This window comes from Manacus vitellinus, unplaced genomic scaffold (genome assembly GCF_001715985.3).
Source record: "Manacus vitellinus isolate BGI_N305 unplaced genomic scaffold, ASM171598v3 scaffold_29_pilon, whole genome shotgun sequence".
Taxonomy (NCBI): Eukaryota; Metazoa; Chordata; class Aves; order Passeriformes; family Pipridae; genus Manacus; species Manacus vitellinus.
The window spans coordinates 3,693,335-3,717,036 of record NW_021940207.1 but is presented as its reverse complement, the minus strand read 5'-3'; the positions used below and the strand labels follow the sequence as shown (position 1 = coordinate 3,717,036).

General features: G+C 53.1%; 1 protein-coding gene across 4 annotated transcripts; it reads right to left on the bottom strand.

The window, feature by feature from the left end:
• Positions 1 to 6: 6 nt before the first annotated feature.
• RUBCN (rubicon autophagy regulator) lies at positions 7 to 23,284 on the bottom strand. 4 transcript variants are annotated; one of them, XM_029960757.1, is made up of 23 exons: positions 23,186 to 23,284; positions 19,656 to 19,809; positions 17,797 to 17,880; positions 16,685 to 16,844; positions 16,405 to 16,511; positions 15,697 to 15,837; positions 15,323 to 15,479; positions 14,581 to 15,123; positions 13,958 to 14,002; positions 12,002 to 12,097; positions 11,721 to 11,836; positions 11,036 to 11,237; positions 10,568 to 10,669; positions 9,740 to 9,814; positions 7,017 to 7,074; positions 6,286 to 6,418; positions 5,783 to 5,928; positions 5,396 to 5,460; positions 4,611 to 4,849; positions 4,149 to 4,210; positions 3,799 to 3,952; positions 3,343 to 3,436; positions 7 to 2,579 (listed from the first exon to the last, which is right to left on the bottom strand). In XM_029960757.1, the coding sequence occupies exons 2-23, from the start codon at positions 19,692 to 19,694 to the stop codon at positions 2,416 to 2,418; spliced, it is 2,982 nt and encodes a 993-aa protein (XP_029816617.1). In that variant the 5' UTR covers positions 19,695 to 19,809; positions 23,186 to 23,284; the 3' UTR covers positions 7 to 2,415. The 4 variants fall into 4 exon arrangements, with proteins under 4 accessions (XP_029816617.1, XP_029816618.1, XP_017930494.1 ...); XM_029960758.1 differs by lacking the exon at positions 9,740 to 9,814; XM_018075005.2 differs by lacking the exon at positions 13,958 to 14,002.
• Between the last annotated feature and the right edge of the window lie 418 nt (positions 23,285 to 23,702).

Here is a 23,702-nt window from a genome sequence, read left to right as displayed (position 1 = left end):
TCCCTTATTAACTTAGTTTATTAAGGACGGCATTTTAATTGCTATGCTGTGCAACAGTAATCCCATGGGGAAGGCTCCAGCTGACAGCTGGGGCAGTCCCCCGCTCTCCCTCACAAAGAGCTCACTGCCTTGGCCAGGCCCAGTGTTAGTTGTAGCAGTCAGTGCTGGGCTCTTGCCCTGGAGACCTCTGCCAGGTTTGCAAGTCCTGCTGCTTCCAGACACAGTCCATGGCGGAGGGTGGAAACCATAACTAAGCCAGAATTCCTTCCCTCTTCTCTAAATGTACTCAGTGCTTCTAGAAAGGGATGCAGGCAGCCACTCAGCTGCAGTCCCATGACAATAAAGTGCTTCAAACAAAATAGGGTGAATGGAGGTGTGCTGCTGAGGCAGCTCCAGGGAAGGGGGTGCCAGCTCCGGGCAGCAGCAGGAAGGCTTGGCTTGGGGTTGGGGACAGGCAAGACTAAGGCAGACCAGCATCTGGTAGCCCCAGGGCTTGCAGAGATAGAGTGAACAGAAGAGCACAAGCAGACACAAGACACAAGGCAGCAAAAACCCCAGGGGAGCAAGTGGGGTCTGAACCCTGTTTCCGGGACTTTGTCAGGATGCTGCAGACAGGGGAGAGATGCTGCTGTGCAGCAGCCTGGCCCCCAGCAGCAAGGCTTGCAGCCACCCTCCCTGACCAAGCCCTGCAGCCACCTCTCCTAGTCCCAGCCTCTTCCCCTCTCCCCAACCCTGCCACCCCCACAGGAAGAGCCCACAAGGGGTCACATCCCAGCCTCTAGTCAGGGCACACACTGAAAGAGCCACTGCCTCTCAATGCCTCCTGCCAGTGCATTGCTCCCCAGTCCCTCAACACCCTTCTTGCACGTACACAGGCCACACTGTCCTTCCAAACACTCCACATCCCACCCATGCCAGGTGGTCCTGGACACTCACCTGTGCCACGGGCTAAAGCAGTCACTGCACTGCAGAGGCACCTCCTTGACTGACCGCAAACCCCAGGGCACAGAGCTCACCTTGTACCTCTGGGTCTGACCCTGTAGAGCTGTCAGTCACGGCAGGCAGCTCTGCATCAGCGAGGGACCAACCCTTTGCAGCACCCCAGTGCCAAACCCCTCTCCCCCCATGCACCCCCACTGCAAGCAGCCTGCCTGGTCACCCTGCTGCACCACAGCTGGGAAGCTTGGAGGCTTTGCTTGGCTCAGGGACCCCTCTCTCAAGGGGAGGAGGATGTCTGCTGGGAGAGGGGACACCTGGCAAATGCCAGCTCCATCCAAGGGTGATAAACCAGGAGCAGGACAGCCCTGGAGAATTTATACTGGTGAGCTGCAAGCAGATCACAAGCCCCTTAAGGAGGTGTTTCAAGCAGCACCTCCGTGCAGGGGAACACACAGTTAAAAATACAAACAACCACATTAAAAAAATAAAACCAAATCCAACAGATTAAAAAACAAAAACCCAACCTAAAAGAACAAACCGAGACAGAGGCTCAGGGGATGCAGCTGGAGGGCTGGGCCTTCACCTGCATCCCAACAGGTCTCGGGCAGAAGGCAGCTGCACACAAGGCAGGACCTGGTGCCACCAGAGCGAGGTCCCATGTCACCCTTAGAAGAGGACATGTCCCCCCACAGAGGACAGACTGGCAGCATGAGGACAAAGTAGGTTGGAAGCCTGTATCCCATGGAGGCAGATCCTAATAGAGCCATGGGGATCTGCCTGCCAAAAGCCTGTCAGCACCAGTCCCCTTGGGTGGCTGCTCCAGGGGCAATGTCCCACTGCAGCACAGGCTGTAGGCAGGGGGAAGGGAAGTCTGGTGTTTTCATCATTGCCACCTCCTCTGCTCTGATCCTTGAGTGACAGCAACTCTCCACCAGTGTCCCACACCAGCTTTCAGAAAGGGAGCTGTTAAACGTACAACCAACCCCCCATCCTTCCTCCATTCACACAAGCCCCAGCAGCAGAACAGAAGGTCAGAGAACTCGGAGAGTTGATTCCCTCCTCCAAGGAGCAGATGTGGACCAGAGCTTCCTGGTGTATAGATGAACAGAAAGTGATGAACAGAAAGTGCTGACCCTTCAGGGGACCCTGCTGGGCTCAGAGCAGGGCACGGAGACAGGCACCACAGCGCTGCCTTGTCCACCATGAACAACTGCTTGGAAAAAGTCTCTGTTCTGCCTGCAGGACAGGCAGGAGTAGCTGCCTTTCCCCAAGCAAAGGCATCAGGGAGTATGAGCAGTACCTGGAGCAGATCTGGACGATGGAATGTGCCCTTTTCCCAGCACAGCACTACTGCAGATCCCTTCAAGACAGTGCTCCAGTCCTCCCAATAGTCCTTATCTCCACGTGGCTCAGGCTCTGGTGTCGAAGGCCACGCACATAAATAAACCCACAATACACTCCTTGGCTGCAACTTGTTCATGTGGCTGCCACTGCCTCCGGCTGCTCCAGCTCATCTTCGTAGTCTGAGATGTAGGACTCCATGCTCTGCTTGGCCATCAGCTCTCTCCGGGCTTGAAGGCGCTCACAGCGGGGACAGTGCGTGGATTTGAAGCAGGATTTGTGGTAGCAGGCTTTGCACTCTGGGGGGGAGAGCATGGCTGAGAACTGGTAGAGGCAGACAGACTGCCTGACACTCCACACTGCAAGTCCCTGGACCAGCTACAGAGCTTTTGGGAGCACAGAAGCTGTGACAAGGTCCCTCCCCAAACTTTCCTGAACTCCAAGGAAACAGTGACTTTGGCCCAAGTTTTCCCTGGCACTGCACCTACTTGCATGTTGTCAGGAGCCATTTTAAGCCAGTTCAGAGATTGGTCCCAAGCTGCAGGGACAAGCACTACTCAAATATTAGTACTGGGCAGTATCAAGGATGACTTCTGAAGGGGTCTGGGGATTTCATGGCAGGCAGGAAGAACACAGAGACAAAGCCTTCAGGCTCTCTCTGCTCTGCAAGGTCAGCTCCAGCCATCCAAGCAGCTGCAGGGGAGCTGTGTGCAGGCTGCAGCCTGTCCCATAACCACAGCAGAAGGGAAGCCAGGACTCCCAGACACCCACTTGCTGCAGTCACAGCCCGAACGCCTGCTGCTGCCAGGGCAGGCAGCACACAGCGTGGTCAGGAGGGGACCTACACGCTCCACCATGCCAGCAGCTCTGGCCAACCACTGTTACAAAGCTGATCTGCTGCTGTCATAACATGTTGTAGACACAGGCCATGCACAGAGGCACTCTGGCTGGCTGGCTGGCTATGGCTCTGTACCTCTTGCTAGCATAAATGCCACTCAAACTGGAGGCAGACCTTGGTGGCTCCAGGGTCTGTCTCCTCCCTCTTCCTCCCCAGTATCTCACCTTCACAAGTCCTGCACTTGTTGAGCTCAAAGGGGAAGATGATGTCATCCTCATTCTGGCAGAACTCGCAGATGAAGCCTTTGGCTTGGCACAGCTGCAAGGAAAAAAGATGAGGAAAAAACAGCTAAATCCTCCTCATCTCCCAGGCAACCAGGGCAGGAGGTAGAGCAGAGCAGGACAAGAGTGCCTTGCTCTAACCACGTGGGACAGCTCTTCACCAGCCTGGAGCAGAGGAAAGCAGAATCTATGTGTGTCAGGGGTGGGTAACAAATATCCCAAACGTTCTGCATAGGAGGTCTATGGAGCAGGCAGGAACAGTTAGCATTGAATCAGTTAATTTGATGGCTGCCCTGCCCATCAAAGCCTCCCCTTCAGTTATCTCTGCAGCAAACCCTTCTCCCAAGGGTGCTCCCGAGGGTGCAGAGCTGGGCAGGAGGCAGGTGAGGGAGGCCTTACCATGCACTTGTCAACGTGCAGGCTGCCTGCCTTCAGGAGCTCTGTCAGGCGAGGCACCAGGTCCCCTTTCTTCGTGGCACTGAGGTCACTCAGTGAGTAGAGGTGCAGATCCTCTGTCAAGTGGCCAGGCACTGTGTCAAAGGAGTCCAGGAGGCTGCAAGGAAAGAGAAACCAGAGCTCAGAATAAAGCGGCTCCACTAAGCCCTCCCTCTCCACTCCTGCTTTCTCTTCCCCTCCACTCCCGTCTCTCCCTGCTGCTCATTGCACAGGCTGCACAGATTCCCTGTGCAAAGTGCCCCAGGACAGAACCAGGAGAGCAAAACAGCCTCATCTCACAGCCCAGTACTCACTCCTTAGCTAGTCGGCACGTCTTGAACATGTTCTTCATGTGGAAAAGCTGGATTCGCAGCAGCTGGAGAGGAAGTGGGGACAAAGAATCAGTAACTAGCACAGTCCTTGGCCGAGCAGGTCTGTCCCATTCCCCGTGTTGGTGAAACAACTGCTGCTCCTCAGCTGCTGCTCCCCTGTTCCCAAAGTGTTTACACCACATAGGGCAAGGCAAGCACAATCATTGCCATTGTGCTCCAGGAGATAAACTGAAGCCCAGCTGGATACCAGCCAAAAATTCCTTTTGAAATTCCTGCGTTACTGAAGAAGGAAGACGAGGCGAACGGAAAGACACAGTGATGAGGTTTTAAGCCTCAAAAACTGAAGTATCTGCTTCTCACCAGCTTCTTTCAAATATTGGCAGCCAGTTGGCAGCCACCCACCTCACCCAAACCCTACTCAGGAAGGCATGGAAAGGGTCTTACCCACACTTGGTTGAGAGCCTTCACTTTCCGGTACAGGGCAGGATTGATATCCTGCACATTGAAGAGTGGGTCACTCCAGATCTTGCTCAGCAGGTCTTTGGAGAAGTTGCTCACATAGTACTTGCTGAAGTCCCACTTGCGCAGGATGCGGCTGGGGATGACCGTCTGGGCGTTCTCGTGGCAGCACTGGCAGAAATACTTCCCCAGGTACTCGCAGTACCGCAGCCGCTTGATGTAATCTGCCCAAACCAGGCACACAGCGAGGTCAGCCCAGGCACGGGCTCTGCCCAGCCACACACTGGACTCCCAGTGTTGCTCAGATTTTCCAACAGGCATTTCCAACAAGCAAGGCATTCTGCCTTGCTGGTATCTCCTCCACCCCAGAGTGCTCAGCATGGGGGTCTGCAAGCACCCCTCTGACTGCAGAAGGACCATGGTCCAGCCTCATGCAGCCACATCTACCTACACATTTAGGGAAGAACACTGCAGCTGTACCCACAGCAGAACCTGCTGGGAGCTTGAGGACCCCAATAGAGGACTCTGCCATACAACAGTCAACATCTGAAATGTCCTCCAAAGGACAGGCTGGCTGCACTTTCCCTCCACCAGCCCTTGACCTTCTGGAGATGGAGGCTCCTCTGTGGATGGTGCACATCAAAGTGCAGGCAGAGCTGCCCCAGCGACCTTGTGCTGAGCTCCACCACCACCCACCCACTCAGCATCTTCCCACTTGTTCACAGGTTCTTCCCCACTCTCCAGCTACGGGTCAGGCCCCCAGCACTCACCAGGATCAGTCCGGATGCCACAGCCTGCACACCGGTAATTCTGCTTGGCCACAGCCACCTTCCTCCTGTCCAGGGACAGAAGACAACATGCATGAGCCCAGCCCTGATGGCACCTGGCACCAGAAGACGGGCACTGGCACAGGTCTGGGATGTTTGTGTGGACAATAAATCCAGTGGGAAAAGCCCTATTGTATCCTGGTCCACACCGACTGCAGGCACTGGCTCCATCTCACCATCCCACAGTGGTGACCACTGAGATTTACCAGGCTCAGAGCAGGGAATCCCCATTAGTCAAGTGGGAGGGAGAGGATAAGCAACGCTGGTGTTGATGGAAAAAGGTTGGAAAGGGCAGGTCCCTGGGGAGGCCCCAGCAACAGGGGTCCTTACGTTGGCGCTGGGTGAACGTTGAAGATGATCTGTGGCCGTGGCGGGGCCCACTCCAGGTTTCCGCGCACCCGAATCCTCAGTTTGTAGATGTCAGCGTGTTCTCCATCGTCAGGAGAGATAGGCAGAGAGTCAGGGATGGGCAGGAGCTGTGAGAGGCAGGCAAAAGGGTCAGATCCCTGTCTGGTATTGCAAAGGCAGTACATCTGGCTGGACCGCCAGAAACCTGCAAGTGCAGCCCTCTGGAAAACTGCCCGGCACCAAACTGCTGCTCCAGCTGAAAAGGGGTTGGAGAAGGGCTGTCCCCAGGGACCCCAGCACTCTGATGTAGGAGGCTGCTGTGGCAGAGCCCTGATTGGATGCACCCACCTCCAGAGCCCAGGTAAACTCCCTCTTCCAGTTCCAGAAAGGGATCACTGGGATGAGCAAAGCCCCTCAGCAGTTGGGTGAAGCCAAGGGTTCAGGGAAGATCAAATGCAATTGGTGACAGTGACTCACAGCCTTACCTTCTGTGGGGCATCGTGCTCGGGGACTAGCCACTCCAACTCAGAGGCAGCTGGGAGCTGCATGCCCTCAAACTGCTTTAGCAAGCCCATGGCCACAGCCTCTGCTGAGTTGGAATTGAGGAAGGAGTGGGTTCTAGACAGAAAAGAAAGTGGTTAGTACTGGGTCTGACAGCTGTGCTCTCCTCCCAGCCCCCAGTGCCAGACCCGGCTCAAGCCATATAGATGCTCCCTTCCACTCTGGTTCCTTATTTCTGCACTGCTACACAGGCTTAAAATTGATATGTGTGATTGATTTCTGTCTTTGCAGCTGTCCCCAGTTCCCCCTTTGAGTCACAGCACAGCAGTGAGGGTTACAGAGAAGGTGGCAGCACCATGAAGTCTAACAGGCTGTCCCAGCTGAGAGGGGGAGGCAGGGGAGGCTGAGAGCCAGCAGCAAGCCAGCAGCCAGTCCAGATGCTCCAGGTTGTCACCAGATTCTTACCTACTAGGAGGTATGGGCATCTCTCCTGACACCAGTCCATATCATATCTACCTCATGTGAATATCCTGATGATCCCCAGGTACTGCTTCCCAGATTTAAGACTAGGACCCAGTGCTCAACTGCTAAGTAAAGGGAAGGAAGGAAGGATGTCTACTCCAGTGCAAAGCAGCAACTGATGCACATGGAAGAGCAAAGTTAGCCAGGAAGGAGAACTTGGTACCAAGATGTGTCACCAGCATTGAAGACGTACATGGAGTCCGAGGAGAGAAAGGACTTCCTGGAGTCTGGGTTCCTCTTGATGTCTGCATCTGAATCAAAAACAGACAAGGTGGAAGAGATGGGGCAGGGCAGGGCAATACACTCACTTCAAACCAAAGCTTCAAGGTAAAACTCATCCAGGTGTGAAAAACATGTAAACTACAGCATCAACTTCTACCAGTGGCACTGAGGAGCAAGGAGGGTGCAGTCTAATCAGTCAGCTGTCAGAGTTACAAGGGAAAGGTATGGTGGGATGCTGTAAAAACAGCCAGCCTGGGGGTTGGGGGAGACAAGTGGCTGCTGGTACAGGTCACACACCAAGTCCTAGCAGTGACACAGCCTGAAACAGAGCACACACAGGAGCTTGGAGGGCAGGACTGCAAGGTTAGCAAGAAGGGTTAGTAGCTCTCTACAGACAGTACAGATGCTGGAGGTGATTAGCAATGGGATGCAGAGCCCTTTTCTCTACTTGACTGCAAAACTCTAAGATCAGACAGTGGCTGTACCACAGCTTGTCAGTGACTGCACAGCTAGGGCTGGCAGCCTGTGCCCAGCACTCCACAGACGTGCCAGCATCCCTGCAGAGAGCAGCCAGCAGCCATGGGGCCAGCCCTCTGCAGAGGCCACAGACCCACCTCCTGAGAAGAGAGGGGTCCATGAAGAGGTGCGGGACACTGAGGTTCTGCTCCCTCCACTCCTCCATCAGCTCCCAAACAGCCCTGGGCTGCCCTGCAGCCTTGGGTACTCAGCAGTAGCTTCACCACTCATCTTTCTTTCACTCCAGCAGGTGTGAAAGACAGGGGATTCATCTCCTGGGCCAGGAGACGTCCAGTAGCACACTACAGGCAAAGGCAGGCAGAATCCCTGCTTCATTGCAGATAGACTCCCAGAAAAAAGAAAGAGGGCATGCAAGGGGAAAGTACTATGGGTCAGGACAGAAGAGAGGCCAATGCCACAACCTTCAGCCCAGCAGGTCTCCTGTTTTGTACCTCTGGGGAGCTCTAGGAATGGTCTGAAGTGACCAGACCAACCCCAAACACAAGCCTGCAGCTTCCCCTGTCCCCGTGCCTGGCATGAGGAGGCACAGCTCAGGGTCCCTGCTCCTCTACCCCAAGCAGGTCGACTAACACAAACCTGCACAGAGTCCCCGCGATCCCAGCCAGGCACCAACTGCACACTGAGGCCAAGGGAATCACAGCCTGGCCGAGCAAAGAGTGCCAACCCACCCCAGCTTCCCTACAAAGAGCAGGGCTGCCCTGGCAACAAGGGGAGCAACTCCTGCAAATTTACAGGCTCACACTTCTGGAATTCAGCATGGATGCCTGACCCTCAATGTTTGACATCCACTGCTAGACCAGGCACAGGAAAGCATCCTAATGTGCTAAGGAATCTGTATATCTACATCATGCAAACAGACTTCTAGTGCAGAAAACAGGGAATTCAGGAAAACAGCCTACTGACCATGTAGAGTACCAGCCAGACCTCTGGTGCCTCCTGCTCTGTGCAGAAAGGTGCCACATGGTCCTAGACTGTGACGAACATGAGCCAACAGCAGGGCACACACAGTGTGGGCCAGGTGTTACAGGGAGGCAGAGCCATTGCACTCAGGCACTGACATGTCTCAGGGATGAGAGGGAGCCAAATCTGACCTTAGGCTCCCGCAGGAGCTAGCACTGGAATTCTGCCACCACTGGCCTCCCAACATTAACTGCAGACCCTCCCCAAAAGACTCGTTAGCTGCACAAAATATCTCTGCTGCCAATGTTATCACCAGGTAGGATAGTCTGCAGGAGGCTTGTGAACAGCCCCTAAACCCAAGGACATCACCCTAGACCCCATATGCCTGCTTCAGGCCAGCATGAGCCCCACTAGATTAAAGCCCTGCTCTGTGAACACAGCAGGGCTGACCGGGAAGCTCTGAGCACCAGCATCTCCATCAGAAGCAATGTGCTGGTGCCAAACACCCGACACGAGAGATCAGCAACAGCCTAGCAGGTTGTTCCCCTGCTAAAGCAAACAGGGAGCACATGAAGGGTATTTAATGTGGCCAGCAGACCAGAAGGATAACCTAGTAGTACCGTAAACAATAGAAACATTAAGCTAGACCTGGCTGCATGTGATCCCAGTGCCCAGGGCCTCCAGCATGAACAAACTGCCTGTGCCCTGTCTGATCTCACTACTTTTCCCTCCAGGACTTCTTTTCCATCTGGAAGGATTCCACTCCAAGTCAAGTCTGAGCAGAGTGGGAGGGGCTGGCAGTGGTTCATATTAGAGCTATGGCACACAAGCTCTGCCAACTCAAGCAAGATAATGCTCCCCAAGGCACCTGGGATGGAGACCTCGTCCCACACTGAAAAGGACTCTGCTCTCATCCAGCTCAGGCTCAGACTTCAGCACCTACAGAGCCACAAAGCTGTGCCATCAACCTGCCAAGCCCTACCCCAGGCAAGACAGATCTTCACTGCAGCAAACACCTTTGATACATCCAAAATACTGCACAGCAAAATGCTCTGGGGGATGGAGCACAGGACACTGATCCTCTGCCTCCTCTCTGCTCAATCCTGCCACAGCTATGCTCACTGATGTCTGGATGATACTGGAACTAACTCACAGTTCCAAAACCAGGCAGATTTCTGGGAAGTGTGCATGTGCACACACACACAGACCTCGCACACACACACACACAAGCGTGCTGCAGGGAGCACTGCAGGGTACCTGAGAACAAGGAAGCCATTGACACTGAGAGGCCGTTCTTGGACATTTGAATCAGGTTAGATCCATCGTTACCATCTGTATAACATGGTGATGACAAAACAGTTGACTTCAGTGCTTTGGCCAGGCCAAAGAGAAAGGGCACAATACAAGAGCAGCGCTCACACGAGGAGGGCCCAGAACTGAATTTGCACACCCCTCCGTGGGCTTCAAAACCTCGCCCTCACAGACTGTAAGGAGGGGCTTGCTGTTTATAGTCAAGGGACGAGAAGTTTAAAGCTGGAGACTGGACTGCTCCATCTTCTTTTTAAAGATGGAAGTACTGCTGAGAAGTAAGTCATCCACCTCGGAGGATGAAACATGGCTCTGAAGGAAAAGGATACCCAGGGACACAGACGTGTCCTGTCGGTGATAAGCTCAGCCACCCAAGCAGAGACTACAGGTCAGGATGTTACCAGCACCCACCACCCAAGAGGTAAGTGGTCAGAGCTATGGTTCCTTTTCCCCAGGGAGGAGAAGAGCAGGATGGCAGCTCTCCCACCTCTCTCTAGCTGTGACAGCCACTATGTGGACCAGGCAATGAGATGGAAACCACCTACCAGCCAGAGGCAAGAAATGCTACAGGGTTACAGGGGGCTTCGAAGGAAAGTCATGCCACCACATGAGGGAAACTGGTTGCTCTGCTTATACTCAGCTCAGCCATCTGTTTGGGAAAAGCCATCTCGAAGGCCAGAGGGACATGCTCTTCTTCAGTGGGACTGACCTCAATACAATCACACCGAGGAGAAATCTGTCTCTATGCAAGAAGCCAACACAGCCATTCCCTCCTACCTCGGATCTCGTACTCCTCCACATCCTCTGCAGAGCCCGAGTCAGAGAGCCGCATGGAGCCGTGGGAGCTGAACTGGGACCCGCTGTCTGTTGCCACAAGACCTGGGAGAAATGCATCACAGGCAGGTCATCAATGGAAGCAGTCTGGAGGGTCACTGACTGCTATGGTAGAAGGGGATAGCAAGGTACAGCCAGGGAAGGGAGGGATGGAGCTCAAGGATGGAAAATGCTAGGGGTTCAAAATGAAATTACATTCCATAACTCAGTGCCCGCAGCACAAAAGTGTTATCAATGTGCAGTATGGGTCCCATGTGGCCTTCAATAACAGCAGTTTCACAAATCTCTGCACCACCTTGGTAGCAATATGACTGTTTCCCAGGAATGGGCAGGAAGACAGGATGCTTAGGATAGGTAACAGACAGAAAACCCACATCCCACCAGCTGATAAGCCCCAAACACATCACCCACTGTCTGAGCCCATTTCCTGGCAGGCAGGGAACCGACTCGTGCGGATCTGCTGGCGCCGAATGCGAATCTTTTGTTTAAGCTCCTGGATCTCCTTGTCACTGTCTTCTTCCTCCTCCTCCTCCAGCTGTCGGCTCATCATGTTGCATTTCATCAGCTCAATGGCAGCGATCAGGGACTCTGAGATGCTGAAGTGGGCATTCTCCTGCAAGGCAAGAGCAAAAGCATTCAAGGCTATACCGTGGACAAACTAGGAAGACTTCATAAAATCTTCCCCACCTATGACAGGAAAGAGCTTATTACTCATGGATGGTGGTTGAAAGACCTTAATCCCTGTCAATCCCACAAAATATGACTTCTATGAGGACCTAGAAAATAAAGCCTTCTTGGGCACCAGAATACTCACAAAACACAAGAGGCATCCTACAAAGAAGATGTGCAACACATCCACTCTGGAGGTCAGCACGTGGGCCCTGAGGAGCCCTAACATCTTGAAAAGATGTTGTGTATATGCTGGACAGGCAGATCCTGGCTTCCAGACACCACCAAGGAGCTCAACTTTGAACTTCTGTGCACAGCTCTACAGCAGAAAATACCATGGCATTATCCTCCCCACAGAGTGAAGTATACCTGAACCTGCAGAAAGATACATTCTCTAATGCACATAGGCTGCTGCTGCTTCCCTCACCTTTTCCAGGTCTGCACAGCTGCCAAAATCCTGCTCAGAGAGGTAGCTGATGAGGGACTGTCCTTCCGAGGGTCTCCTGAACATCCCTTCCCCTGAGCTCAGATACTGTCCAGAATCTAGAAAAGCAAGAGACAAAGGCATGAGGGAAGGACCTGCTGCTATCTCCATGCTACCAAGCCGAGCCAGTATCCCACAAGCAGGTGCCAGCAGCTGAGGCCACCACAGCTGATGGAGGAGCCTGACCAGGAGCAAGTGTCCCCACTAAGGCTGGCTGTACTCACCATACTCCATGTAGAGGGAGCTGGGTGTGCTCAGTTCACTGCTCTGGGTGGAAGCAGAGACCGGCCCTCTCCCTCCAGCTGGATCGCCATGGGACTCTGGAAGGGAAGATGACACCAGGCACACCTCAGTATCCCAGAGGCATCCAGCCATTGGACAGGGTGAAATGAAACAGGCTTGGCATCACACACGGAGGCACAAATGGATAGAAACAAGGAGAGACATCTTCCTGCTCCATGCCACAGCTGAGGGCAAGCCCAGGAGGGGGCAAAACTAGAAGGGCATTTCAGGCATTAGAGAGGGGGAAGGAAGGAGAGAAGCTCATGAGAGCCATGGAGCAGTCGAGTCCTGAGCCTTCCTCTCTTTAGCCCCGACTAGAGCTGGGGGACACAATAGGCTCCAGCAAGTGCCTCTTGCCAGCCCCTTCTTCCTGCTGGAACATCTCTGAGGGAAGAGTTAACCCCCAGAACAGAGAGTCAGGAGAGGAGATGAGGGGAAACCTCATCTAGTAGTTGACAGATCTGTGGGTCTCCCAGCCCTGCAAAACAGCCTGGACACCAGTGTAAGGGGGCACCTGAAGGACAAGCCAGGGTTTCCTGCACACAACCCCCGGATGCAGTGCTCAAGGTGACTTACACGGGCTGTGGGCAGGGCTCTGGCCCACGCACACACTGTGGTGCAACTCCCTGCCAGACTGAGCCGGTAGAGACTGCCAGGAGCTGGCCTGAATGGAGACCAAGAACAGATGGTGCCCTACGGAGAGCCACGGCCCCAGGGAGCACCTGGACAGAGCAGCTGGGTGACAGAGGACTGCTGAAGGAGACTAAAAACACCCTGACTGAAATGGGACAGGAACAAACAGCTCTGGATATGGGGCAGGTCCCAGCTCACATCCTGAGCACAACAGAAGGGCAACCCTGTCCTCTCAACCTCCTATTCATTTTCGTTCTCAGATTTGTGCTGTAATTCTGAGGTGGACGGAGGCTCCTGATCCCACCAACACCAGCCTCTCCCTGCCAAGACCCTGAAGCAGCAGTCACCAAGATGGGGCCTGGAATCAACCCATCCCACAGGCTGGGAGACAAAGGAGACCTGTCAGGGTGGGAGGCTCTCACAGCTTTTCGCTGCAGCCTGGAGGGTGTTCTGCAGCCCCCTCAACACAGAAACCACCTCATGGGATGGATGCCTGGGGGATGCCACATACAACAGAGCCTAGTGCTGAAGGGTAAAGCGAGGCATCATCTGCTAGACTGGGACATAGGGTTGGACACATCTGAGTGCCCACAACCCCCAGGGAGGACCCTTCCTAGCCACAGAACCCTTGGCACCCAGATGTGAACTTGACAAACCCAGTGCCACTGCTCAACAGATGCGAAACGAAACAGCCCATTTTTTTTGAGCTGCTGGCTCTTTCTGCATGGGGGTCACAGGGATGTCAGCACCCAGCACCTTTGCTTAGGGGAGAACCTGCCCTGAGTCCAGAAGAGCATCTGGGAGTCCCAGTTGTGGGTGCATACACAGCTGGAACTCAGCCAACATCAAAAGCCCCTGTGCCACAGATCCGCTAAATCAAAGGGAAAATAAGATGTTCAAGCCCCTGCCTGTTTAGCTACCAGACCTTATTTCATAGGTGAGAGATGAAACCTCTCCTGGCTCCCAAGGCAGTGGGTGGAGGGAAAGGCAGGGGATGCAGCTCAGGGACTCGGTGGCCAGCACTCCCTAATGCCATGCAGGGGAACTGCAGGCACACTTCTGAATCTGGTCCACTGCTCCCAAAACCCAAGCTGGGATCTTCAGTCAAGTCACATGCATAAACCTGACCACACTTCAAAGCATCAGCTGAGACACAGTAAAGAAAGAATGTTTTTGGTTTTCTAAATGGACACTAATGGTTTGATGGCAATCCTGAACTTGATGCAATGATCACTAATGAAGGGCTGTTATACTGGCTCCCAAACCTGCCACTGGATCTTCTATTATAATGGTGATATCCCTGAGGCCTCCTGGGTAGACAGAGGAGGAGAAGGGCAGCATTAAGAGAGAGAAAACAGAGACAGACTGGTTACTAATCAGCAAGGTCCTCCACTTATCCCATGTTCTGGTGGAACAGAATCCCTCAACTGTTTGTTCCCTCACATCCCACTCCCTGTGTCCCCATGCATTCACCCGCTCAGGAGCACAGGAGGACCCGGCAGGTTACCAGTGGTATGACATCCTACTAGTAGGATGAGCCCAGGCCTACCCCAGTGCCTTGCCATGGCCCCATGCCCCAGCCCAGCAAGGCCAGTGGGGAAGCAGGACAGCTAATGCCACAGCACCACTGCCATTTTCTAAGATTTTTTTGGTAAAAGCTGCCCATACCAGTAACAGTCTGGTCCAGGACATTCTGGGAAGGAATATGTCAGCCCATCGTTCCAGTGTGGAGCAGGTAAGCTAAGGGAAAAGACCAAATTTCCCAACCATTTGTCCACTGCTCCTCTCCCCAGTCTGAGCTATGGAGTCAAAGGGGTAGCCAGTATCAGCCTCCTGGTACCAGGGACTCCCACACCCAAAAGCCATACGAGAAAAGCTGTCCCATTACCGTGCAACTTCCCCGAAGCCACGTTGGTGTCAGAGTGTGAGCGCACGTGGCTCTTCTTGAGGATGCCCTGTGGAGCTGACGACTGTCCCTCCGAGAAGCTGGACCGTCGCAACAGGCTCAGGCCCCTGCTTCCACCTCCGCTTGCCCCCTGCTCCCCCAGGGATGATACTGAGTCCAGCTTCTGGGAGCTGCTGGAGGAGAAGAGTTTGGAGCTACTGCTCTTGGAGCTGTTGGTGCTGGCACTGCTGCATGCCCGGCCCCGGCGTCCCAAGTTCCCGATGGCCAGGTATTCCGGCCCATCATTAACATCACTCTGCGGATCATCCTGACTCCCTGTCCAAGTATCCTCGCTCTGGCTGGTGGTGCTGGAACTCATCTCGCTGGCTGGAGAGAAGGGGTCTTTGGGTGAGGGGGTCTGGGTGACAGAGCCAGGCTGCTCCAGAGTGGACCTGCCCTCGCTGAAGGAGGAGGACCGAGTGGACAGGCAGCGCTCCTGGGGCTGGCTGGAGTTGGAGCTGACAAAGGAGCTCGCTGGTCTCCTGTCTGGACAGAGGCAGGAGCACGATGTCACACACTCTGGCACAAGCAGACCAGCACGCCCACCCACTACAGGCAAAGGCCAGGGATCTCCCTCCCATCATAGGCAGAGATCTCCTCACACACATCCACCACAATGAAGAGCTGATAAAAAGGTAAAGTCTTTTCTGTGTCTACCCTGAGCTCCCCAGCCCACCCTTAATACCAGAGAGGCCAGAGGAGGCTGGATGGTGGAGGCTGGAGGAGGACCCAAAGCAGCGCGGCTGGGTGCAGCCAGCAGTGGGGACGTACGGGGACCCAGGGAGGGCTGTCAGGCTCTGACTCTTGGTCACTGGAGACAGATTGTCACTCCTCCTGGTAAGCTGAAGAGAAGTGGAATCATTAATAAATCAGCATCTATGGAGCTACATGTCAAAGGAGCAGCAACACAAAGGGATCGACCTGCGAGTGCCTGGTCACCAGCCAGCAAAGAATGCAGCAGCCCTGGGCACAGGAGGATGGGGAGGGAAAAACATGGCAGCACAAAGGGAAGCGGGTCTTAGTTAGCAGCTACAGGACAGGCTCCTGTTGGGAAATTACCATGCTCTCAGTGAAATGATCCAGGCAGCCCAGTGCTCCAGGCAGATGGCTCTCGTGTCCTTCAGCGTTGTGGTCACACATCTCTCTTGTCTCAGCAGAAGGGTCTGACATGCACAGGGATGGCAGTGACGTTCCAGCCAGCTGAAAGAACACAGCCCCCATTTAACAGAGCCTCACTCACAGCTCCTCTGGGGAGCTCTGTGCAAAGAAAGCAGCTGCTGTTCCCCTCCTCTGGAGAGGGGCAGCTGGCACAGGGCTGTACAGGGGGTCTCTGGTATAATCAGCAGGAGTGGACACCCAGGTGTCCTGGGGCATTGCCCATCCCCTCAGAGGGTGACTGTCCCTCATGACCAGGCAGCTCTGCATGCTGGTCCTGAAGCCTGGGACTGTTGGGGAGGGCTTTAGAGGTGCCTCTTACAAGGAACTGGTCCTCAGGTCCTCTACTCAAACCCTGGAAGCCAGCCTCAACCAAGGTTCCCCACTACAGGCCTCACACAGCCATCCTGCCCACTGCGACCCCTGCCAGGTCACACAGGCAACACAAGCACCAGTTCCCTGCTCTCCTCCCATCTTGGAGCAACTTTTGCTACTTCCAAGTCCAGCCCCTTGTCCGAGGGCTCTTTGTGCCCTGAATGTGACCTTCCAGGAGCAGCCACAGCCAGTCAGTACCTGGGGAGAGCCAGATGTAAAATTGCGACCTCAACTCACCATGGAGGTGTCGATCTGAGCCAGAAGCCTGGGGTTGTTCTGTTCAACAGCTTCCAGGCACTGCAGCATGGCCGTGACGTGGGCGTCACTGAGCAGGAAGGCAGTGTCTGGGGAGAGAAAAATGCTGCTCGGGGGAGTCCCTCTCACCCACGTGCTTTGACACACCGGTTGCTCACATGCAAACCAACTTTTCTGCTGTTCCCTCTCACCCCCCACAGCTTGGAACCACCACCAACTAGATATTTTCTGAATAAGAAGGAAAAGGCCCGCTGCTCTTTACCTGCATAGAACTTCCTGATGTACTGCCGGTTCCCCAGGAGCGGCCTCAGCTGTGCCGACAGGCAGTGGCACTGCAGGCTGTGCTGCAGCCACAGCTGCGCGATGGCCTGGTCTCCTGGGCCCTCTGGGTCACGCTGGTCACTCTCCTGCAGGCTGATGAACTGGAAAGGGACATCAGGCACAGGTTAAGGCATGCAGAGGCAAGCAGGTGAGCAGGGCTTGTTCCACTACATGGCTTTGGTCCTCTTGATAACAGCAGCTTTGTCACCGTCAGCGGGAAGGAGGACATGTCCCAGCAGCTCCCCAGCCACCAGGGAGGCAAAAGCACCAGGCAGGAACAACATATCAAAGGTCAGCTAGTGACCAAAGTCCTCTGACAGCCACCAGCACAACGAATTTCTCCTGCACACTCTCCCACCCCTGTGTTTTGCCTCTGACCTGGAGGAACCCCTGGAGGAACTCCTAAATCCAACCTGACCCCAGTGGTGACAGTCATGTTCTTGCTGACACATTAATTCCAGAAGGTTATGACAATGCCTGAGCTGCTGCAGCCTGAAGAGCTGGTCTGGAGTCACACCCCACATCCCCCCAGCAGCAGGCTGGACACAGGGACTACGGACTACCAGTGGTCAGTCCTTTGTGCTCACCCATGGCAGGGATCATGGATGTCAGCATGGGGCAGCCAAACACCAGGAGTATCCCTATGTGCCAGTGGTTGCCAGAAGCCAGGAATGGGAAAGTAAATGCACGGTGAAGCCACAACCCAGAAACGGGACAGCCCAGACCGTTAGAGGCTTGCATAGATGCATGAATCACCCCTGCTTACACACAACCACTGCTTGTGCCAGTTCCCTTGGTGATGCCCGCTGCACCCGGCCCAGCCGAGCTGGAGACTGGCCTGGGGGAAATAAGCAGACGATTGTCTCAGCCCAAGCCACACTGAGTTCCCAGGACACGGCTTGTACCCAAACACACGGCTGCTTCAGCCTCCACAAGCCCTGGAGCCACTTTACCCACAACAGCCAAGGCACCACTACCCCACTGGTGAGGCTCACAGCCCAACTGCCCCCTCCCCTCCCTCTGGGCACACCAGGCCACCCCACCAGAACCCACCTTCTCCAGGTGATGAGCAGAGCTGGGACTCAGCCAGCGAATGTCCTTCACAAACTGCCAGTAATCCTTCTGTCTGCAGCACACCTGCCCGGGACAGGGACAGTTAGGTACCACATCCCAAGTCCCAGTTAAATGACAACATTCCCCATTAGCCCCTTGCTGCCATGAGAGGATGTGCTGCCTACCTCAGTTTTATTCAAACAATGAAGTTTTTTTCTTCTTAGTTATTCTTCCCGTTAGAGAGGAACTGCAGCAGAGTTGCTGTTTTCCTCACCACCCTATCGGGTGTAAACACAGACCCAAAAAATCTCTCTTCAACAAAAAGCTGATTATTTTACTTCCATCTCTATTTCCTCTTTCACAAGTGACAGAGGAATGGCTTCTGCTTTGTGGTTTATTTGGTTTGGCAGCAGGGGGGGAGTAGCTTGGTTTTTTTAAGACTACAAAACTAATCCAGCAATTTTAGTTCTCTGGACTGAATAGGGCTTTCTGGACAAATAAATTCAATCAAAAGTTTAAAAACGTCTAACCCCAGTTCTCTCAACATCTACATAGGGATTTTTTCACCTTTTCCTTTTATTCCTAGTTGTAAGCAAAAAAGTTGCCAAGAAAATAATGAGTGAAAGGAAATGTTTTGCTGGAGCAACTATGAGAAAACTGCTGTTAGGAAGCCTCCCTTTGCATCTCTGAAAGCTTGACTGGTGTCACACATGCCTAAGCAGGGCAGACAGTCCTGAGTGGAAGAGCTGTAAATGTAAAAGCATTAAGGAAAGTAACATACCATCCTGCTTTCCATGATTGGCATGAACTGTTACCAATATCAGACATGTATAAATCATTCACTTCCTGAAGCCCATTAACAGCAAATCTATCAGAAGGGAGCACTGCACTCCTCACATAGAAAAGGTAGCTTCTCTCTCTGATGATCTCCCAAAGGTCACACCACTGGGGACTAACAGGAACAGAGCAGCACATTAACGAGTGCTGGCTGCAAACTTAATGAATCCAGCAAGCAAAGCTCCCTGGTGGTACAACCTGCCAGCCTGGCTCTTCCTGGAGGTTTATTAGCTTGGGTGCAGCACTGCATAGATTCAGTTTTCCTGACCCTGAACCCAGCTGGTCCGTGCAAGCTGCCTGGAGCTCCTCTGCATGGCTCTCTTCTCTCAGTGTGGCAGAGCCACCGATGGGAAGCCTGTCCCTGGGCATCCCCTGCAGCCTTTCTTCAGCTTTCCCCTGTAAGTTAATTGTGCTGCTAATTGCAAGCTGAAAGGGAGATCTTCCGGCCTCTGCACACAACTGGGAAAGAGAAATTCTTCCAGGCAGCCATGAAAGGGGTAAAGGCTGGGTGAGCAACTGCAGGCACAACAAGAGCCTGGAAAGAGTGATCCCATTCACGCAGGGCGCGGGTTTGGCTGCCAGCTCCTGTTACTAACACAGCTAACCAGAAACAGTAAAGACATGAGGTTTCTCTTGCCAGACCTCACTGGGGACTTGTCCAAGCGCAGATGATACGGGGCTGACTCACTGCAAATGCAATTTAAATGTTTGGCTACAGCAGGAGGAAAGGAGAGAGGAGTGGCCTCAGTAGAGGGGGCACAAGTACTTAGAAAAACCATATTGAAGGTAGATGAGATAGAAACAACATGCACCCAGGTCTCTCTGACAACCACAGCACTTGCCAGGCAAGCTCAGTTGTTGCTTGGACCATTTCCCACACTGCTACAAGCACTGTAGCCACTCTATGCTATGAGAACAGAAGTGAGCTGCAGCAGACAGGACTGCCCCACGTGCTAGTGACAGGCACCAAAGCTGCTACAGACAGACAGACAGACAGCCATGCTGGCAGGACAGAGTCCTACCTTGTCGTGGATGAGCCCATGGTAGAGGATGCTGTGCATGTCTCTGCAGAGCCGTTCCAAGCCCCCATACTTGGACCAGACATTTGGGTTGCTGATGGACACCAAACCTTCCACTGTGGTCTTCAAGTTGCCGAGCAGCTTCCAATGCTCCTTCCTGCAGAGGAACACAGCAAGACACATCAGAGATACAGCAAGAGGAGATTCACAACAGGAACATGGTCTTGCACTCTTTCCAAGGAGACTCTGGTCAGGCTGAAACCTTCAGTGGTCCAGAAGCCAGCAAAGGTGAACTAAAGAACTTTACTACTCCCTGTGGTCAACATGGTTTGTGGACAACAGGCCATATCATAATGATTCTTCTGAGGACTGGTAGCCACCACCAATGTGGTCTCAGGAGACAGCCAGAACAAAGACTGAGCAAAGACTGAACCAAGACATTGGCTCCTGCAATATACCACTTGCTTAGTATGGCCAACAAAGCTGGAGGACACCTTCCCAGCCAGCCTCTCACTTGCTTCACTCACATGCTCTCTCTATCAGGGACTGCTGAGAGCAGCAGCCCCTCAGGAGTACAGCAGCTCTGAGGGAGGGCATGATGTCTACCAGATCTAGCAGAGACTGGCCCCTCTACACCTGTGTTTACAGAGTGGCTGAGAAACACACACTGCATCGAGCACTCCAGCCCTTCAGGATGCACAGGTGCTCCACCCCCAGGGAGGTAACACTGCATCTGCATCTCTCCCTCTGGAGCTGCGCTCTAGCCCCCGAGCTGCTGTAGGCAGAAGCCGACTTTCTTGCAGAAGCATTCACCATGTTCTGGACAGAGATTAGCAAACTGCTGGTGTACTCTGGAGCGTGCACAGCATTTCATCAATATCATCCCCCTCAGCTACCCAGCATACAGCAAGAAAGCACCATTATCTACCACAAAGCAGGAGCGATGGTGCAGAGAGGTAATGCCATTTGCATATGCAAAAGCAGCTTTGGGGAAGAAAGCTTTGTATGACTGAGGTCCCCACTCAAGCTGCTTGACACTGTTGCCAGAGGAACAGCAGCTGTCAAAAACACATATTCAAACAGGAGCCACTCTCTCAAGAAGCAACAGCAGTGTTGCAAGGTATAGTTAGGAGTGTAAATATCAAAATAGTATGCTTCTGCACGGTTTGTAACAAAGGCACTCAAGCTGACACCTTAGAATGAAAATCCAGCCTTTCAACTGGCAAGAAATAACCCAGTGTTTCAGCTGTTAATCCCTTCCACAGCAAAACCAAAGTGGATTTCCAAAACAAAAGGGGAAAAAAAAAGGAAAACAAATTAAAATAAATAACATTATTTAAAGCTGCTCTCATTTTCATCCCTTGGGGATAAAAGTGTGGGCCACATACTTCTGGTATTAAAAACAAAGCTTTTCTCACCAATAACCTCTTTTCGAGACTAGTTCACTACTGCCAAACTGATCAGTTGAACAAGCAGATCATCAAATATTGGCTCTACTTCAAGACCCCCATCACTTCCCCTTCCTCTTCAGGGAAATCTCACCATTTTCAGCACCCATCTAAGCTTAAACCACACAGAAGCCAACCCATCCCACCAGCAAAGCCTGTCGCCCTGTCAGCACCGGAGCTCTAAACCAGAGCATGCAATGTACCTTTTTGTTCATGATGTACTTAGACTTAGAGGCACAGTCAGGGCTTTATCTCAGGAGAGACTGAAGAAAAATGCACAGATACAAATCAAAGACAGCTTCCTGAAGGAGATAGGATTCGGGGAGACAAAAGAAAAGATCCAGCCCTTCTGAATTTATGGGCTTTTCCCATCCCTGCCCTGAGGGCTGCAGATGCTCTTTGTCTACCGATGCCCAGAGAGGCACTGCCAGTTCCTGGTCAAAGAGCATCTGCAGCCAGGGAGATCAAAACCAGCTCCTCCCTAAGATATTTCAACACTCAAGAGCTAGGAAATGCAAGTGAAAGCTCAGCCACACTGTTGATATTCCAAATCAGTGAGTCAGGGGAACTCCCTCTCATGTTGTTTCATGCTATATAAAGCAAGAAATGCACACAAGGATGTGAGGGCAGCATATGCAGAGATATGCCTTTCCAAATGAACAGTCTCATTAGAAGAGTTGTGCATCTCTCAAGATGTAGCAAACCAGGAGCCAACAGAGTGGAGTCAGGGCTCCCTCCCAGCACAGGGTAACTAAGGCTAAGCAATCCTCAAATAAAATAACCTCAAAGTGTTAAAACACTGAACACAGAAGCACTTAGGGAATGAGTGGCACAATGAAAGCACCTTTGCAGAGGTGATGTAGAAGTTACGAAAAGTGAATTAAATCCTTGTAGGACAGTAAGTATCCTATGGGACTTGTTGGCCCAAAGCAGTTCAGAAGCTGTACACACAAGACCCTTCTGATACCCAAACCCTAGCTGTTTCTGGGCTGGAACATGCTGGAAAGCACACAATGACACAAGGTTGAAGAAATGAAGACCCATATAGTTGGGTGCAGGTGGCAGGGAAATTTAGAGAGCACAGCTAACCTCATTTCATTTTTGACCAGACTCATTGGCTAACCCTGTAGGGTTTGCTCCCCTCCCACTGACAGAGCCTGGGCTTCATCTGCCAGAAGGAATGGAGAAAGCTCAAATCCCAGCTGCCCTCCAGTTCCCCATTTCAGCAGGTGTTCAGAGCACTGCTATGAAATCTGTTTGATTTTTCCTGAAGGAGAGTTCTCCTTTGCTAGTGCTATAGAAAGCCTGACATGGGGTAAGGTCAAGTCATATCATATCATGCACCTTATTTACAGTAAGGTCAAAGTGAGAAACACACCCCAGAGGGTCACAGTACACAAGCAGAGCCTTCCCTGCAAGAACCACACGTGCTTCTGCTCTCTTGTTTCAGCAGAGCCTGGTTCCCCCTGCCAGAAGGACCAAGGGTGCTTGCAGGTGCCATGGATGGTGGAGTACTGGTGAGACCTCAACCACATCCCTCTCCTCCCTTAAAGACAACCTCTGATCCAGCCTCCAATTTTAACCACCTGCTTCATAAACTTGGCTCTGGGCCTCCTTTCCTTACCACCACAAACTCCATCTTCAGGTACAGCAACATCAACCTGCTGTCAGGAACTGTCCCAAATATAACTCAACCTTTTGCACTGGAGTGATAAAAGACAGAATCCAGCCTTGGAACAAGAAATGGCTTAATGCCACTGCTGCTGACATCAACAGGGAATGCTGCTTGCTTTCCTCAAGGCTTTCTCAGCCCCTCCGTGCCAGCAAGGGTAGGAACTTCTCTTGGTCCAAGTCAGCAAAGGTGACTCACAGCAGAGGCAGGGAGCCATGGTGCTGACTCAGGTGGACTTCTTCATTTAAAATAAAACCAAGCCCTAATTACTTTCCAAAACAGAATCACACAGGTAGCATTCAAAAATAGAAAATAGAAATGAAGCTCATCCTTCTTGCAAACAACATCTGCTGTGTGTTTCCTGCGCTCTGCAGGAGGCACCAAGCAATGGCTGCTTGAATCCTGACCTCTACCTGGAGGACTCCCTCGATCCTTCTTAGCACACTGAAGAGGTCGAGCTGAGGATGCCGAGGTCATGGAGGGACTTCTGACAAATCTCCAAGGACATTCCTGTGCTGGCTGTCAGTTCCTCCTGCAGAAACCCAAGACTCCACGTAACCCGCCGCTGCGCAGAGCCTGCTCCCGCCTCGTCGTCCCCGGATCTCCCAGACAACCAGCAGCCCCTTCCCTGGGCTCCCCCGCCTGCTCCTCCAGCAGGCTCAGCACTGCTGGGAAAAGGGATTAAAAGAAAGCCAGGCTTCGTGCAATTCATCTGCAGTCACAGGGAGTGGCTGACGAGGCAGGGGAAGCCAGATGAGCTCTGCCAGCCCAGCAGGTCAGCCCCGCAGTGCCAGGCAGGGACAGCCAAGCAGGCTGGCTGGAAAAGGGGCACGCAGGGTGGCTTGCCCTGTACTAAAAGCTTGCACGGATACAGAATGGGAGGCACAACCAAGATAGGTCCCCTAGCAAACACAGCCCATGATGACACAC